The 18,982-nt window shown below is 30.1% G+C and overlaps 2 protein-coding genes across 3 annotated transcripts; both read right to left on the reverse strand.

Moving 5' to 3' along the window:
- Nucleotides 1–7,088: 7,088 nt before the first annotated feature.
- Nucleotides 7,089–8,938, reverse strand: LOC130954650 (NAC domain-containing protein 87-like). 2 transcript variants are annotated; one of them, XM_057881407.1, is made up of 3 exons: nt 8,702–8,938; nt 8,323–8,600; nt 7,089–7,885 (listed from the first exon to the last, which is right to left on the reverse strand). In XM_057881407.1, exons 1-3 carry the CDS (start codon nt 8,874–8,876, stop codon nt 7,511–7,513), a joined length of 828 nt encoding a protein of 275 aa, XP_057737390.1. In that variant the 5' UTR covers nt 8,877–8,938; the 3' UTR covers nt 7,089–7,510. The 2 variants fall into 2 exon arrangements, with proteins under 2 accessions (XP_057737390.1, XP_057737389.1); XM_057881406.1 differs by having other exon boundaries at nt 7,089–7,906.
- A 3,678-nt stretch (nt 8,939–12,616) lies between these two features.
- LOC130954308 (apyrase 2-like) lies at nt 12,617–17,456 on the reverse strand. Its single transcript, XM_057881046.1, has 9 exons — nt 16,879–17,456; nt 15,511–15,639; nt 15,354–15,410; nt 15,178–15,270; nt 13,921–14,126; nt 13,720–13,811; nt 13,383–13,600; nt 13,119–13,308; nt 12,617–13,034 (listed from the first exon to the last, which is right to left on the reverse strand). Exons 1-9 carry the CDS (start codon nt 17,185–17,187, stop codon nt 12,922–12,924), a joined length of 1,407 nt encoding a protein of 468 aa, XP_057737029.1. The 5' UTR covers nt 17,188–17,456; the 3' UTR covers nt 12,617–12,921.
- Nucleotides 17,457–18,982: the final 1,526 nt, after the last annotated feature.

Raw genomic sequence — 18,982 nt, forward strand, 5'->3', positions numbered from 1 at the left:
TATTCTTGCATGAAGTGCCGCCGTCCGAGTTTTTTGTGAAGAAGTGGGGGTGGTAGCTGCAAGAGACTCCGATACTTAAGTTAATAAGGGTTTTAAGCAGAGTTTTAGTAGAATAGAATGTGTATATACTTGATAGGTGTAAGTGTATTTATAGTAGAATTGGTAATTATTTTGTTTGCAGTAACTTCACCTTTATTAGTGGATAACCGTTTCCTTTATTTTAAAAGTTTGTTGGAATCTATTTTTTAGTGGAGATAAAAATAGTAAGAAAAATTTAAAAAAGTAGTTACTTATTTAGATGAATAAAATGGACATCTCTTATTGGTTCGACCTCTTTAAAAAAAAATCAAATAAATAGTAAAAACTACTTTTTTTGGTAGACTTTTTTATCTGTTGGATCCGACTCTAAAAATAACATGATGATGGCATTGAAAGAGTAGTAGATCCATGGATTCAACACAATTCAATCTCAATTTAGCAATTTGACTCTTCCTCTCGTTGGACAGAATCTTAGCAAAGTACATGCAATAAAATATCTAGATTCTAGGCACAACCCTCCAATGTTACATAAAATGCTCAAACTCAACAACCAAAGATACCATAATATCATAGTACACATATCACGTGGAGCTTGCTTCCTTCCAAATCACAATGCTATCTTGTATTTCCTTTAATTTGCTTCTGATATCCAAGTCCTAAATAATAATTTTTTGGAATCAATATTAACATGATTAATATATGTTTGTAATAGGCATGGGGTTTATGGAAGCAAGGAAGGTCATTAGAGCTTTATAGTCAGATTTCTAAGTGTTCTCTCCTATTAATCCTTTTTTTAACAAAATAAATATTATACATTAATTTTTTTTTTTTTTTAGTATTTTAAGTAAAGATTAAACAGATATTAGAGAAAGTGTAAAAATTTCTCTTTTAATATAAAACAAAATTAATACATTTGAGATATACCAACAAGTGACGATACAAATATGTAAAAAAAAAAAAAAAATCAAAGTCTCATAGCACAGTATACTCTATAATATTATTTTCATTAAGGAAAATAAATAAGTAAATAAAAAAAAAACATTTCTCTATAAAGAATCTTATCCCAATACCTAATTAATGATAAGCTACGCTTATACGCATATAGGTTATTAATTAGGTAAGACACCTACTTCTTTGTTTTCTTGTATACACGATATTCTAGAATAATACGTCCGAAAATTTGTTTATTGCTAATTATATATAATTATTAATTAAAACTAGTATAGGTAAAACATTAAAATAATTAGATAAGAAGATAAGAGAAAATAAAATAAAATGAAGACTATTTGATGGAATGAATGAAATGGACATGAAATTAAATGATATTTTATTTTAAAAATAAAGAAAATAAAAATGTCATATGACATATGAATCGTTTTCACTAAGACACATGGTTATGTGATGGAGGTTTCTCATTGGTTGGTGAGAACCACACATCACCCTTCTCCCACCATGTTTCCATGCAACAAATCCGGTTTTTCTGATTCACAAACAAGCATATACCTATAATGATACTAAATTCTTTTCTTTTATAAAATGCTTATCAAACTTTTAACAATTAATTTTAGAATTTAATTTTGATATATTCACAGTAATATAAAGTAATTTTACACATGCATCTAATCACATACATAACGTTACACCATAAAAAATAACTACTATTTTTATTGATCGTATGAACAATAATTTAAAATAACGGATATAATTGTACGACTGTAAAAAATATTTTATATTACGAGGTTCGTAAATTTAATTTTATACAACATAATTAATTAAAAGTTAATAATGCAAATTAATATACATGTAAAATTGCTAAAACCATACTTTAATTAAAATTTTAATATTATATTATAGTTTAAGTATCATTACTCAATATATACAAAACTTATATAGCCTTTGGTTCAAGCTTCATTTCATTTTCACAAACTTTCCGTTTTTTTTGCAGTTTTTTCTCGCCATGAATGAAAAGGAAAGAAAGACAGCAAGATCAAATTGGTGGTAGTGCATGCATTATTAAAACAAAAGAATAATTAATAAGCCAGAGAAGTTGCAACCACATATATATAATAACAAAAGGCTGTTAAGTTTCCCTGAAGCATATATAAAACCACAATGAACTCTTTGCTTTCAATGGAAAGAAATGTGCACATTAAATCAAACAATATATATAAAGTTTAGTTTTGCTACATTGAAAATATAAATTATATTATTTTTTTAAATAATTATTTACGTTATTAATGTCATAAAACTATTTTTTTAAAAAATTTAAGCTGATAAAAAAATACAATATAAATAATTATATTTTTAATATTTTTTTTAAGCAAGAATTTCTTTTAGGTTTACTTAATTTTTTTATAGATCTTTCTTTATTTTTTATTTATATTTTGCTATTTTGATATATAGTTCTGATATCATGTTATGAAATTATTAATATTAAAAACTTAATCTAATGAAAAAAAATAATATAAATAATTATATTTTTAATAATTAATATAAAAAATAATTATTTTTATTGGTGTAATATTACGTAATTTAATATATCTGTAAATTATTTTTATACTATCAATACATCAAAATTAAATCGAGAGAAAAATGGTATACAAAAAGAAGGAAAAGCGGCACACCGTTTAGGCAGAAAACAGCTCAATGCAAGGTGAAGGTGTGTAGTGTCTGTGTTGGTAGGCATGTGATGTTTCTTTGGGCATAAGATTCAGATGTTAGTCAAGAAACCCCTCCATTGTTGCTGTTCTTGTCACATAAACATGTTTCTAATTATTTTTATTTATTTTACTTGTTAAAACTTTGTAATTATTACCGAGTCTCTAAATTCTTACCCTTTACCTTTTAATATTGCATAGGTTCATCACTCCTCTCTTCCCGGTCCGGATTTGGATCTTCTAAAATTTGAATTTTACTTTAGAGAGTAAAGTATGATCTCTCACCATTGATTTTATAGGTGGGGCCAAAAATAAATATGAAAGAGAAATTATTCAATGGTAGAAAATCATACTTTACTTTCTAAGATAAAATTTAAACTTTAGAGGATCCAAATCCCCCCGGTCCAAGGTATCTTCTGCACGGATTTAGGAAAAATATTATCAGCATGTTATATATTTAATTTGTATTTAGCAGTTTAATTACTTTTTATTATTCAGGCCATGTAACTATATAGTATACAGTTTAATTTTGCATATATACAGGCAGGGACGGACATAAGGGGGGGCGAGTGGCGGCCTCGGCCCCCCCAACTTTTTTTAATAGTAATAAGTTATTATGTATAATTTAATTTTTTTTAAAAATTATTTATTATTTTGTCTAGTATAAATAAAAGTTCAGTCTAATTTAAATATTAATAATTTTTAATATCTACAAAGTAAGTAACAATATTAAAGAAATCTGAAAAATATATTATTACTAATATTTTTTAATTAAATAAAAATTTTCAAATCTCATAAAGTGAATTCTTTTTCTTCTTGTGGCCGTCTTTTTTTATTCATTTGGTATTAATTTTCTCTATATCAACTGCTACAATTAAGAGATCTTTTTCAACTATGAATATTGTGAAAAATAACTTAGAAATAAAATAAAAGATGAATTTCTTGCCAATTGTCTTTTAGTTATATTGAAAAGAAAATTACTTAAAAATTTGACACAAATTCTATTATTGGTGAATTTTATAATACGAAGATTCGACCACTTCGTTAATAAAAAGTATATACATATTTTTTTACTTTAAAATATATTCTCTGTCGGTATATTTTTGTAATACATCTTATATTATATAATTTTTTTACATAATTTTTAATATTATATGTGTTTTTAGCCCCCCCATAATATCATTTCTGGATCCGTCCCTGTATACAGGTATAATATAAAATATAGATTATAAAAAACTATATAGTATAAAATATTTTATAAAATTATTTAATCAAATTTTAATTTTTTTCTCATTATTCAAGTTATAGATATAAAGAAATCTAATTATTTTTATGTAGTATGACAATACGAAATTAGATGCTTACATAAAACATTATTATAAGCATTAAATATATATTATAATGCAAAAAGCAATCACTAATAGGATATATTTAATTGTTTTATAATTTTTTTATTATTTTTTCTAATTCAACATAATAATAAGGATTAATCTGTCATAGATTTAAACTTTATTTAAAAGTTTGTTGTTGTTGCATGCATAATGCAAAATCAAATTTTTTGTATTTATTTAAGCATACTAATGAATTTAATAACTAGATTAATTTAAAGAATAGTGCTACATATACAAGTTATTTGGGTTTACAAGTCATATAAATTGGGCCAAACCACACGCGCTATTCAACAGTTTTCATTAGCGTGCTTTGCGTTCCCCCGCCTCCTCCTCTTCCTTCTTCTTCTTCTTCTTCTTTAAGTTTCTTCTCCTTTTTCTTTGCGTGTTTCATCTTTATCGTTATTTTTTTATTATTGTTGTTATTGCTTCATTTTTTCCCCTCTTTCTCTTTCTATTGATTTTGTAACATTATATATTTTTTTTCTTTGTTTGATTTTTTCTCCCAAGAAGAATTATAAGAAAACGAAATAAGAAGATGGGGAGGAAGAAGAGGAATAGTTTTGAATTATGCAGAATTTACCAAAATAAAAATACACTCAAAATTCTTAAAAATACACCCAAATATCTTCGTGTTGCACCCAAATATCTTCGTGTTACACCCAAATTTGTTGCAAAAATAGAAAAATATTTTCTCTAATACTGCATTTTTTTCTTCTTTTTTTCCTTATTTCTTTCTTTCTTTTAGTTAAATGAATGTAAGTTCATCCTCTTCCAAGTAATTTTGCAGCATTATGTATTTTTTCTTCTTCTTTGTTTGATTTTTTTGTGTTTATTCTTGTTAAAAGAGTAAAACAAAAAGAAACTTGAGAAGGTAAAACGAAAAAAAAAGATGAATAAGAAAAAAAAAGTAGAAGAGGATAGTGATGATGATTAAAAAAAAGAAGAAGCAATAGAATATGAGGAAGAAAAAGAGTTTTGAATTATGCAGGTCAGAATAAAAATATACTAAAAAATTAAAATACACCCAAATATTTTTGTGTTATACCCAAATTTACTGTAAATACAGAAAAATATTTTTTTCAATGAAGAATTTTTACATTATATTCAATTCAAACCATCAACGATGAAACATTATTCACCTATAGAATTATAAACTACTAACGAAAAAATTAACTAGAAGAAATTCCAATAAAAAAAAAGGAGAAAGAGAAGAGGAGGAAGTGGTGGTGTTGGTGACAACGATAACGAAAGAAAAGAAGAAAGATGAATGTGCAGCAAAAAAAGAAGAAGAAGAACGTGCAGTAACAGCTCGAAGGTGGTGTTGGTGATGACGATAACGAAAGATGCAGTAATAGCTCGAAGTGCGTAAATATAAATGATTTATAGAGACTTGTATGGAAACGCTTGTATGTGAAAAATTATTGTAATTTAAATTAGTTTATTGTTTCGTAGGGTAAAATAATGTTCTAAATGATTTGAATGTGTATAATTAACTTAATTAGAGCGTAAATTTATGCAATTGGTAGGCCTTTAAGCATCTAAGCACATATAAGAAATAATAGAGAAGTGCAAGCAAAATAAATTAATGATGAAATTAGAGCATAGTATCTTGTAGTGTACTTGAAACTTTGATCTATTAACTGCAGCCATGCCTTGGTGTGAGGCACTAAGCTAGCTGGCCAGAACTTTTAAATTGTAAAGTTGAAATAAGAAATGCACAATTTCTTTGGAATTAATGCTCTCCCTTCTCTTGGTAGGATGTCACATAGGCATATTCCACACACCATCAAAATTGTTGAATGCAAGAACAATAGCACCATTCAAAGTATGACTCCTAAATTTAGGTTAAAATCATTTGGAGTGCCAACAATTATTGTTTTATATCCATGCATGCATGTCCATCTTCAAAAGATGATACATGTCTACTATTTAGTTTTTGATATACATACAAAAGTACATAGAAACATACAATTATATATATATATATATATATATATATACCACTATACCTTTTTTTTAGAGTTAAATCAAGATATAAAGGTGAATAAATACAGAGAAAATTTATGGAGCCAACAGTTTTATTTAAATTTGGCCGTTAGTACTTAACCAACAAAAAAAAAAAGCAATTCTATGTCATTAGATATAATCTTATACCATTAAAAATATTAATAATAGTTAATTAATAACTACAAATTATAAAATTTGTTGATTCTCTAATACTTTTCTTTTATATATTACAATAATTATTATTAAAAGATAATAAAAAATTAATTTAAATTGTCTAAAATTATTTTATTTAATATTTAATAATAATTATTAAAATAATTCTATAATTTTAGATATAATAAATATATAATTATAGATATTATTATGTGTATAAAATTATAAATATTATATTATATAAAATAACTTTAGATATTTTTTTCTCTAATATTACCGTTTATATGATTATGAAAATCAGATTAAATTGGCTTATCTAACCAAGTTATACCAAAAATTAATTGTAAAAAAATCAATAAAAGAGTGGTGAATCAGTTGAGCAGTTCTTTTTTTTTTGTTTAGAAATCGATAAAAGTTATATTTTAAAACTTAATTTTTTTGAAAAATATATATTTTATATAAAAATATACTATTTTATTATATTCAATATAATTTCAAATAAATTTCTTTTAAAATTTTAAATCTTTTAACATTTAACTTTATCGATTTTAAGATGATTTGATTTTCACAACCTTGCTACTTTTGTTTGTTTAATTTGTTCTATCTTGTTCATCATAAAATAAAATAAAATAAAAAATTGTACATTCTTTATATACATATCTATATCTCTAATATGTGTTTATTTTTGTGTTATATATATTCTCATAAAGCAAACACACCCTAAATAAATGACAATAAGTGCTCCATATACAAGAAGATTTACAACACGCAAAAGTTGGAATCATACATACAGTAGCGATGATATGATGAGCAAAAATAATTATTAAACAAAAGAAAAGAATAAAACAAAAACACACTTACATATCAAAAGAATAATGTACATACATACAAGAGCCACACTAGCTGTCTTCTATGAGAAAATCCTAAAACTCTTCTGACAAATAAAATCTATGGAAGATTATCTATATAGATATATCCATCCATGAACTATAATATATATCATGCTGTTATGGAAGAAGGAAAATATGGTATGTAACACAGTCAATCCTAAATTAAATTATAAACAAGTAAAAATTCGCATACAGTTGTTTTTATGTGAAGTTGATATTTAAAAATCGTCAAATAATTTAATAAATTTGACTAAATCATCATCTGACGATTTTTTACTACCAACTTTACATAAAAATAAACTATACGTGAATTTTCACCTTATAAATATGATCAAATATGTTTGTGTCTTGTCATAATAATCTTGGTAAGATGTTATAAATCCCAGAGGCATAATTCCAAGTCAGAGAGAGGAGGAGCAACTACTTCTGATGTTGATGATGATGGACCGTCGTACATTAATAATGCTCTAATATTATTATTCCTTACTCCCATCATATCCTTCTTGTTTTGCTGAATAGTAATATTATAATCTGATGATGATGCAAACATGTTGTTGGTGGTGGTGGTGTGTTCATCATCATAATTATTAGAAGGATCCATGAGAGGTGGGAGAGAAGAAAAATCTACAAGATCATCATCCTCAATTGAGTTCACGTTCTTCATTATCCTAAAGAGGCCAGATGGAATAGTTGGGTTCAATTTTTCTGTTGTGTTCTTATGGAAAACCCTCGACACAACCCATTCCTCCTGCAAAAGAGAAAAGCAATCCTTGAAAAATACCATATACAAAAATCAAAGGTGAAAACTCAAATGCAGTCGACTTTCACGTAAAGTTGATATCTGAGAGTCTGTTAGATAAAAATTTAATCAAATCAGTCAAATCATCTAACAGCTCTCAGATATCAACTTTACGTGAAAGTCAACTGCACCTGAGTTTCCACCAAAATCAAAGTAACAAATAATCTTTAAACAGTTTAGTTAAATATATTAAATTATTTAACAGTTTTAAGTTATTATTTTTGAGACTATATATATATAATTAGGTGAACATTCACGTACACTTGTTATTTTTTTATAAAATTAATATTTAAAAATCGTTAAATAACAATTTAGTCAACGTATTAAATCATTTAACAATTGAACACAATTGTTGGTGAATTTTTACGAAAGAAATTGATGAGTACCTTAGCAGGTTTAGGGAGGTTGTAAGCAGCAAAAAGGCCTTCCAATCTGAATTCATGCATAACCCAATTGGTTTTGTGTCCATGAGGGGCTCTACCTCTATAGAACACAAGGGTTTTCTTCATACCAACAAGGTTTCTCCCTTTGTAAATCTCTTTGTCTTTTCCGGTGGCCTTCCAGTAGCCGGATTCCGTGGCTCGATTCGTTCTGATCCCAGTTGGGTACTTTTTATCTCTTTGCCAGAAGAAGTACCAATCTTTCTCCCCCATCTTTGCTTTCTCTAAACATTCACAATAACAAAACAATTTAATCAAATATGTCAACTGCACGAGAGTTTGTTTTCACGAAATAAAGAGAAAGAAGCAAGAAATGGTGACTTACGAGGCAAGTCCCAAGGCTCACACTTATTGAGATCAACTTCTCCAATGGCAGTTGCGGTGAAACTTGTGTTCAAAACCTTGTGAGTGAGATAATAAGAGATGATCTCCTCATCTGTAGGGTGGAACCTGAAACCGGGAGGCAAATCCAAAGCATGATTATGATCTTCCGCATCCATTATAGCGATGAGCAATTAATTAATTATGAAGTGATGAAAGATTAAGAAAGTAAAATGAAGGGAAGAAGGTGTGCTTAAATACACAAGACAAGATAGAGAAGAGAAGAGATACACTACACGCACCTCTCACACGTTACGCTTCACGGATCCGTGCTTTGCAAGCCACTTCCTATGCAAGCTTACAAACAATGCATTTTTTTAGTGATAGAAACTCATGTGCAGTTAACTTTACGTGAAGTTGATAATTTAGAGCTGTAAGATGAAAATTTAGTCAAATCAGTCAAACTATCTAACGACTCTCACCTATCAACTTCACGTAAAGTCAACTGCACCTGAGTTTCCACCTTTTTTATTTTCATATTATTCTATTAATTACAAGAAATTTGATAACTGAGAGCGTTAGATGATAATTTGGTCAAATCTGTTAAATCATTTAACGATTCTCAACTATCAACTTCACATGAAATTAACTGCACATGAGTTTCTACCGTATTAATTTATGTGTGTAAAATTCTGGTAAATATAAATACAATTTGTATGTACAAAATTTTTGTAAATATTAATATAAATTATTACTAGTTGAGTGCTGATAAAAAATAATAATATTTGATGACTATATAATATTGTTGTTTAAAAAATATACATAAAATAGTGCATTCAACATTATTTTTGTTAATTATTAGTATACTAAAAGTGTTAGGATAGAATCATAGAAGTCTGGACCATATTTCTCTTAAAAAAAAGCTCGTGATTCGTATTGGTATATGTTCCACGGTTCCACCTATGTTGTTTGTTGGCTATATCTATATCTCTAATTCTCTACCCGTTTGAAAACGAATGTGATCAAAGAAAATGGCGATAATGAAACGGTGGTGTATCCTTGTGGAGTGTGGACCCTTGCTTCCAAGTCCCCACCACTTTTTTCTTGGATTCAGTTGAATTAAATATTTTTTTTTCATAGCCTTGTTTCCATGGCCGATTCTCCATCGCGTACTCCAACACCTCTCAAGAAGTTTTACTGCTTGAGGGTTAATTCGGAAGAAGAAAACACTAACATATACATGAGGACAAATAATTTGAGTGAAAGCATCTAAGTCTTTGTTTGGACCTGTTAGATCGATAAAAAAAAATATCTTTTTTATTTTTTAATATATTTGACAAATTTCTAATAATAAAAATAAAAGTATTAGAAAAATAAAAAATATCTTTTTTAAAAAATTACAATTTACATTTTTTTTAAAAAAAAATTAAAAAATATTAATCAATGAACAAAAAAATATTTTTATCTTATTTTACTTAAACATAATTGATAAATAAAAATTTTTTATATAAAATATCTAAATTACACATAAAATTATTTTTATTTTTATATAAAATCTTTTTTAAAAAATTATTAAAAAAATATTTTTTTAAAAATCACGTCCAAACAAACTCTAAATAAATTATATTATTTAATATACGCCTTCTTATGTAAAACTTCTGTTGCCTTTTTAACAAGTTTAAATTATTAAGTAAAAATATATAAATAAATAACTATATATTATCTAAAAAGCGTAATAGTTAAAGTTGTGAAAAAGTGTGATTCTTGTCCTAATTAATTAATTCTATATTATTTGCTCTTTTAAAAATATAGCAGTAATTTTTGTAGTAGCTGCTGCTTTAGTTGAATATATATATATATGATTTGTCTATATTCTTGCGCAGCTTTAGGTGGGTGATGGTGGTTGTTTTTTTTAGCTAGGTAACTACAATTTCTAATATGGTTCGGCTATTTTATACAATAAGTTCATATTTGCCGCCCAACCACGTTGAAAATATTCTGAGTATGTATATATACATAATTGACGTTTGAAAAAAAAAACAAAGATATAAAAGACTAATAAGAAAATAAAATATTTAGTGTATAAACAAATTTAAAACATACTTAGGTTTATATAACAATAGTTAAAATATTTAATATGAAATGTTAGTTGCTGCTTCCAAATTATTAGGGAGGTATGTACGTAATTATTATTAAGTAGAGTAATTTTCTTCTAAATATACTACTAAAACCTTTTTTTATAGTGCAAATTTTGGAATAGGATTCTCCAAACAATAATACAGCTGATTAAAAAGCATTATTATTGCCTCCTTTTGAAAAGAATTCGAAATTATAATACTTTTTTATTTTATTAATTATTCTATATGATTATTCTACTGTAATAAATTTGATCATTTTTATTAAAAAAATTCACTCACACTATTTCTCTATATTTCAACCAAAATATTTAATTTTTCACTCCCTCAACCATGCAAATCACATAATCTCACTCAAATCAAAATCATAAAATGTCCAAAGCTCATAAGTCATAAATTAGATACGCATAACTTCGTTTTTATTCTTCTTCAATTCTAATATTATATTCTCATATATTATAATAATTGTATTTTCATGACATACACCATCCTGAAATGAAATCCAAACCCCTAAGATTTAAATTAGCTACGCGGTCTCTAATGGGTGGATGATATTAACATTAATTATTAACTTGTGAGACAATAATCATATCTAATGATACGGAACAGATTCCGCTGAAGCATTCTTTATTTTATTCAACATGTTTATTACTTTACCACTAATAGTAACTCTTAAAATAATTCATATGAGATAATATAAAGTAACTAAAAATAGAGATAAACCAAATAAGGAAAACGTGTGGACCCCATTCTAGGGTTGTAGGTTCTAGACCTGACATGACATGGCTTATTATTATGAAGCTCTTATTTAACTTGATCTTAATAAAAATGAAAGTTTGACTTTTGCTCAACGAAAGGAAACGAAACTGAACAGCAAAGCAAAACGGAAAAGGGTTGGTGTTTGCCATAGATAGAAGAAGTAGAACTCAGAAAAGAGAAAAAAAGGGTGACGTTTTGTGACGTAGAGAGTGAATGCTTGCTTGCTTGGTAGCTAATTACTACAAGGGAGAATCTAAGACTATGCCCTATGCTCCTATCACTCAATCATTGGCGCCACCTAAAATAACCTCAACCGTCCGATCAGAAAACTGTCAAGTTATCCACCGCGGTTATTATGTTAACGAATATTCGCTGCTTCCTCCTCTCTTGCGTGTAAATAAGATGTTGATGTTTCAAAACTTTTTATGTTATTTAATTTTAGTTTGTCATATTGGTATTTTAGGAAGTAAATTAATGAGGAGACTAAAATAAATAATTTTAAATTTTACAGAATAAAATTAAACTTAAATATTTTTATACAAATTTATCTAACAATTTTCATCTTTACAATTTTTTTTGTTTTTTCTTATTCATCATCTATTATAATTGTCTCCTCTTATAAGCTTAAACTATCACTCGCTTTTTTTAAGTCTATTATAATTGTCTCCTCTTATAAGCTTAAACTATCACTCGCTTTTTTTAAGTTAGAAGTGAGACTCAAATCTCAAACCTCTAGTGAAAAGAAAAAATTATGTCATTTGAACTATAACTCATTGGCTTACACAGTTAAACTATCACTTCTTAGCCATGAGAAAGACACATAGTGCATCAAGTGTCATAGCAAACACATCAAATTTAATTGTGAATAGTAATTTAGTAGTAGCAATTATAGGTGTAAACTGACACCTATAATTTATCTTGTTAAACTAAATTTATCTTGTTACACCATAACATAATTAATCAAACACTATCACAGCACATTCAGCAGTAACATTTTATTGCAATTAAAACTGAAATGACAGGAACGAAGGCAATGATTAATTGCTTCCATGAATCAATCAAAATTGGAATAATATGAATATCACCATTATGTAAGTTTGTCTCTACCTGTTACAAATATGAATGAACAAAATGAATCGAATATGCGAACCGATATTTTTCCAAAATAATTACAAATGAAAATTGACGAGTCTATCTTCTATCATTATTATTAAAACAAAGACCCGTTTCTAATTTCAATTTCATCTCTGAAAGACTTGTGATAGTACTCCGTTGGAGCTGTATTTTGAACGAATAATTCTAATAGTACTTGGTTTTCATACTGGCCTCATTACGAAGATGACACAGCTTCTATGGCACTACCGAGGGGCCATGCTGCTTCAACAAGAGCATCACGGTACTGAACCTTTTTCACCAATGTAATCTGTTGCCGTGGATCGAGACCTACAGATAAACCGAAGAAATCAGGGAAACAAGAAGATAAGGTTACTAAAATTTTGCATAATCCATCATTGGAGCAAAACCTACCAAATCCAGCTACAAGTAATGTATACTGGTATACAAGATCCATGCATAAATATGGTAGGTTCCCCTCCTCCACACGTTGATAAGCTGATTTTGCTTCCTCAAGTTTTGTTTGACAAGCTCGCTTAGCTGCGACCTCGAAGTCCACAGGACGAACTTTGACAATGGGCAAGTTTGGATCGGCAAAACCCGCCTATGAGTGATAAAGTGATTAGCATGGCAAGATTGTTAAATTATATGATTCCATGAATATGAATAATAAAATACCTCGGCAGCACGGTCAAAGAAAAATGAGGCAACAAAAAGGTTTTTCTGTCCATCCCCGCCGCCACCATTCCAAATCCCTCCGAATGTGCACTTCATATGTGTACATTTTGACTCATTAACTTTGAGAGCTTTAAGAGCCATGGTTTTGCATTCATTCAATCTTGAGCCAGATGGGGACGATGAGGAATTGAATGACTTTCCTCCATAATTGTAATACCCTAAGTCAAACCAAAACGTTCTAATTGTCATTGGATAACATATGCTGAAAAATGCACAAGAAATTCGGAGTTCTCTTTCCCTGTTGATTAACATACAACCTGGCATGTCAAAAGCTTACCATCAAAGCCAGCTAAAACACACGAGTTGCCAGAATCATCAGAAACCTTTAAAATTTCTGCGCGAGCTGCTAGCAAACCATAGTGCAAGTAACTGAAAGTAAGATGTTAATATCATTTAGTCATGGATGACGAAAAGCTATTTCAGAATACTCATATCAGAAAATCAGGATTAACACTAAAAATAAGGACACTCTCAGAACCTGTGAACATAGAGGTAATATTTTCTTCCCCTTAAAAACATCTCCTTGACATATGGATCCTCTCCACCAGGTACTTTTGGAGCCTTGGCAGAATCTGCCTCTGAGATGGCATATGCCATTTGAACAGATCCACCTCCAAGATCAACAACCCCAATAGTCTTTGAATAATCTTTTCCCAAGTTTCCCAGCAAATAGTTAATAGTCACCTAAGCAAATTAAAAGGCAAGATAAGAAAAACAAAATACTGCATTTGTTCTTTCAAGGAGAGTACAAAGACCTCAGTTTCCCTTTTTTTATCTGCAAGAGGTGTACATAGCTGCATGTCAAGTAATATTAATTCAATAATAGCAGTGGTTTACCATTTGCTTTTTGGATAGATAAAGAAATTATATTAGAAGAGAAAATAATGCATAAAAGTCTATAAGTCATCCACTCATCCAAATAAATTGAAAAAAAAAAAAAAGAGTTAGCCAAACAAAAATGATCCCCTCTTATAAGTACCAAATGATTGCCAAATAATTAATCCTATCCCAACAAACAACTGGGCTTCTACATATCTTCTCATTTGAGACCCTACCATCTTTTTTCACAGATTATATATGCTACTTACAACTTCTCCTAATGAACTCATTTTTAATCCTATTTTGTCTAGTGTGTCACTCATCAATGCAACCAACATTCAAATATCTAATTTTCAACTTATTCTTCCATTAAATTTTATTGTTTAGCAATCAGTTGTATGAAACATTATAGGTATTTGTATCTGCAAGGAGCAGTTAAAACTTCCCTTTAATTAGGTACAGCTTTTCTACCACAAATACAATTAAAAACACTCCATTCATTCATGCTACCCAAAGCTATAGTTCCAAGCTCCCCATATTTCCGTCATTAAGTATGACAAACTTGAGATAATTAAACTATGTGATTTGTGATGTAATGATATGGTCCCAATTTTCACCTCTAGCTAGATTTGGTATGCCTATTGTCAAATTACACTCATTAGTCCATGTTACTTGAAATTAAAAAACAAGTTCCTCTAAAGCCTGTCTCCACAACTCTAACTTTACAGTTATTTATACACTCACAGCACTATTTGCAGTTTGTACATTATCACAAACCTAGACTCACTGTATACCAAATACTGGAACAGGCTTTTAACCATCCAATCAATGTCACCAAAAGATGGTCAATTTTCCCATGCCTACGTGCATTGAAAAGTTAAAACTAATCACTAGTAATTAAGTCAGCAAACCATACCCATTGGAAAGCACCTTCTTGGGTTCCATCCAGCACAGTAACAGCATTAGGCCCAGATTTCAAAGTGCTCCTTTGCTTAAGCAATTCCCTGACCTTAAATTACCAAAATTTAGAGACAACAGTCAACACAAGAGGGGTGGAGGAGGGGGATCCAAGCAGATGAAAGAAATATCTACCGCTTCCAAGATCCTGTCAGAAGCATCCCCTTCCAAAGCTCTCAATCCTGCAGTTGCCTATATTAGGATACATATTCAATCTCCATGTGACAGTTAACATGTAAAAGGAAAGAAAGAGAGAAGAAAGATCATACACATGTCATATGTACATACATACCCCTACTCTAACAGGTGTTTTGGGGCGAAACTCCAGAGGAACAACACTTTCAGCTTTGTCCAGAAGTGTAATCAGAGACTCCGCTGCCTGTTGTGGATTCTGTGCATACGCACTCAAACCTGGTTTAATCTGCAGCATCAGAAAATAATGACATCAGAAAGGCATAAAAAGAACCATAATAGGCATTAGAAAAGAAAATGAGCAAGTGGATTGAATTAAAAAACTTAAGAGAAATATTATAACACATAATTTAAATTTTTAATTCTTTTGGTATGAGAAATTCCTACTAATATATATTGTGTGTGGATCTAATTTTGAATCCAAAATCACTTGAGATGCAAATTATAGTCTACTTGTAGGCCACCTGCTATCCATGTTAGCCACTGCAGTGATGTAACTTCTTGTCCGTCATAGATTTATCCTTCATTGGATTTTATCTGTTTGATAGTGCATGTTTGGTTGCATTTTCTGAGATGAAAGCTGAAAAGGAGCAGCACATGTGACTTTAACTTTGACAAAGGAGCACGAGGCTTCAAAGTAAGCATAAACCTGAGAAAACCCTGATTAGGGAAATCTGAGTTTAACTGCTATCTCTATAGCATCGAATCAGTTGATTGATTTCTTTGTGGCAATTTCGTCTTACTTAAATTTCTTACAATCTCATCAAGCTCCAATAAACAAAGAGCTTTGATTGCTTCATAGCAGTTTTCTCTATCACCCCAAAGCTTCCATGACAAATATAATAACCCCCTTCATTGATAATAATGTCTCTCGTTTTATCAATAAAATAAATAAATAAATATCTTTGATCAAGAAAGCTTCTCAATCTTCAGTATAAGATTCACTCACTGCTCAGACCAACTAAAAGCCATTAACCTCAGAGTGATGTTAGTTGAGACTACAGGATGCCCGCACACCAAGTTTCTAGTTAGTTGATGCTGCAGCTTAGCTGGCAGTTTGTACAGCTGCCTAATTTGAAAACTTAACAGATTTGCTAGTTAATCACTTAGTTTGCCATTGATAAATAGTTAGAACCATAGTTAATTAGTTGTTAGACGTAGAGTTAACTTAACTATCATGAGTTGAGACCTTCCAGGCTTGTATATATACAGTTTTGTCCACATTGAATCATTTGAGATTCATCACTCAATTCAGAATCCATCAACTCTCCACTTTCATCACCTTCTCTGCCTCATAGAACAGAGTCTTAACAAGTGAAACGAATGTGTGGAAGTGTATAACTCTATTCTAAAAAAGTAAAAATAATGAGTACAACACAAATTGTAAGTTTAATATCTTATTGCTTATACAACCAAATCTTACTATGAACTAGTGAAGCAAAATGCAAATCGGCAGAATATCACCAACCTGAACGAATAGCTCGAGATCTTTGCCAATGTGAACAAGGTTGAGATTGCGGTCGAAGTGGAAAACGTGAACGCGGCTGCCGGAGCTGCCAGCATCGAAAACGACGGCGTAGGAGCTAGAGGCTCTGTTATCGGGCGAAATCTTCCGGTGCGTGAGGGTGTAATCTTCGATGGACTCGTTGGAGGAAATGGAAGGCAACACGTAAAGCACAATCGTGACGAGCACCAAAGGAACGGCCACCATCATTAGCGCTCCGCGGAGCTGGTAAATCTTGTCGGAGGACGACTCGTGCGGCAACCGCTTCAGCATTCTTCCGAATCCGAGTTCTGGCAGCTCCACGGAGGAGGACGACGGCGAGGTGGCAGTATGGCCGTCGAGGAGCTCGGTGGAGGATGGCGACCGGTGGCGGATCTTGCCGTTGCAGGAAACGGCGGCGGAGGAGGGAGAGTTCAAATGCTGCGAGTCCAGGTCTGTTAGCGTAACGGGAATCGAAGAGATGAAGGAAGAAACCGATAAACGACGTCGTTTTGGCAATGAGAGTTTTTTCCTTTCAGTGATTCGTGTGAGTGAGGATGAAGATGATAAAGAGGATGTGGATGGGGGTGCTAGCTGTCGCTGCCACTTGGTATTCACTGTCTTGTCTTGTGTGTGTCACACTCAATTTTTTATTTTTGATTATATATTATTAAATAAGTCCCGAAAAAATTTGCATTCAACGTTTTTTTAGGTCTTTTTAACTTATAAGTTATATAAATTAACCCAAATTTAAGAAAAAATATGCGCACCACTTTTTTAAATTGAGTGTCCAACGCATGCGCTTACAACCCGTTCATTATGCCGCACACTTCCTCTTCTTCCTCAATCAAAACGCAAACCGTCAAGATTCAAGCGACATTCGAAACAAATTACAATTCTACGAAGAGTAGAAGAAATCAAGAAGAAAATATACAAATCTCCATAAAAAATCACGAGAAAAAACGAAAAAACATTATTCAAGGTACTGTTTTACTGTTCTTCTAGGTTTTTTTTTCTATATTGTCTCTGCCATGTGTCTCATCCTTAACCAACAAAATATTAAAAGATTTCAAGAAGAAATATACTGTCTCCCCCTGATATTGGGTATATTTCTTAAATCCTTTAGGTGTATTTTTGTAATTCTTTAGGTGTATTTCTATGATCGTTTGGTTTATTTCTGTAACCGTTTGGGTATATTTATGTAATTTTTTAGTGTATTTCTGTAATCGTTTGAGTGTACTTCTGAAATTCCATTATCTTCAAAACAATTTCAAAATTTGATTTCAAAAACCATGAAAATCGAAAAAAACAGAAGGAGATCGACGACAAAGAGAGAACACACGAAGGAGATTGAACAAATTTGGCAAGAAACTTGAAAAAGAAAACGAAATCTTTTGAAAAATGGAAGTTATATTTCACGCATTAATTGATTTGGATTAATTTAAAAGTCTGTTAAAGAGGCACGTAACATAAGCAGCGCGTTTAGGGGTTTCGTTCTCTTTAAGCTTGTAAAGCTTGTAAGTGCAAAACACTTGTATGTAGATATTAATCGCCTTTTTTTTCTAAAAAAATTTATTAGATTGAGGTCTTTATATTTTATAAATATAAGATATATACGTATTTATTTTAAAGGTTATGCTACACATCCAAATATTTTTTATTCAAGTTTCATCTAACTAGGTCCAACACCAACAAAAACCGCTTAGCGTCATTACACGTGCTTTTTCTTCTTCTCTTTCCAAGCGCTTCTTCTTCTTCTTTCAAATACATGCATACGCCATCTTCTTCTTCTTTCAAATTCACGTATATCTCCTCCTCCTCCTTTTTCTTCGCGCATGCAGATTTTGCTTCTGGTTCTGCTTCTCCTCCTCCATCTTCTCTTCTTCTTCTCCTCTTTCGTTATTGTCATCACCAACAACACAAACATTATTTACATTATTTTTTCAATTGAATTGAATGGACGTAGGTGTTCCGAATCTAAATTGAATTGAATTAATAATATTTAAATTGTAGACAGAGGTGTTTTGAATTTAATCTTATATAATGGATTATGTTTCATTCAGTCAGTACTATACAATTATTTCACCCC

The sequence above is a fragment of the Arachis stenosperma genome, chromosome 10 (genome assembly GCF_014773155.1).
Source record: "Arachis stenosperma cultivar V10309 chromosome 10, arast.V10309.gnm1.PFL2, whole genome shotgun sequence".
Classification (NCBI taxonomy): Eukaryota; Viridiplantae; Streptophyta; class Magnoliopsida; order Fabales; family Fabaceae; genus Arachis; species Arachis stenosperma.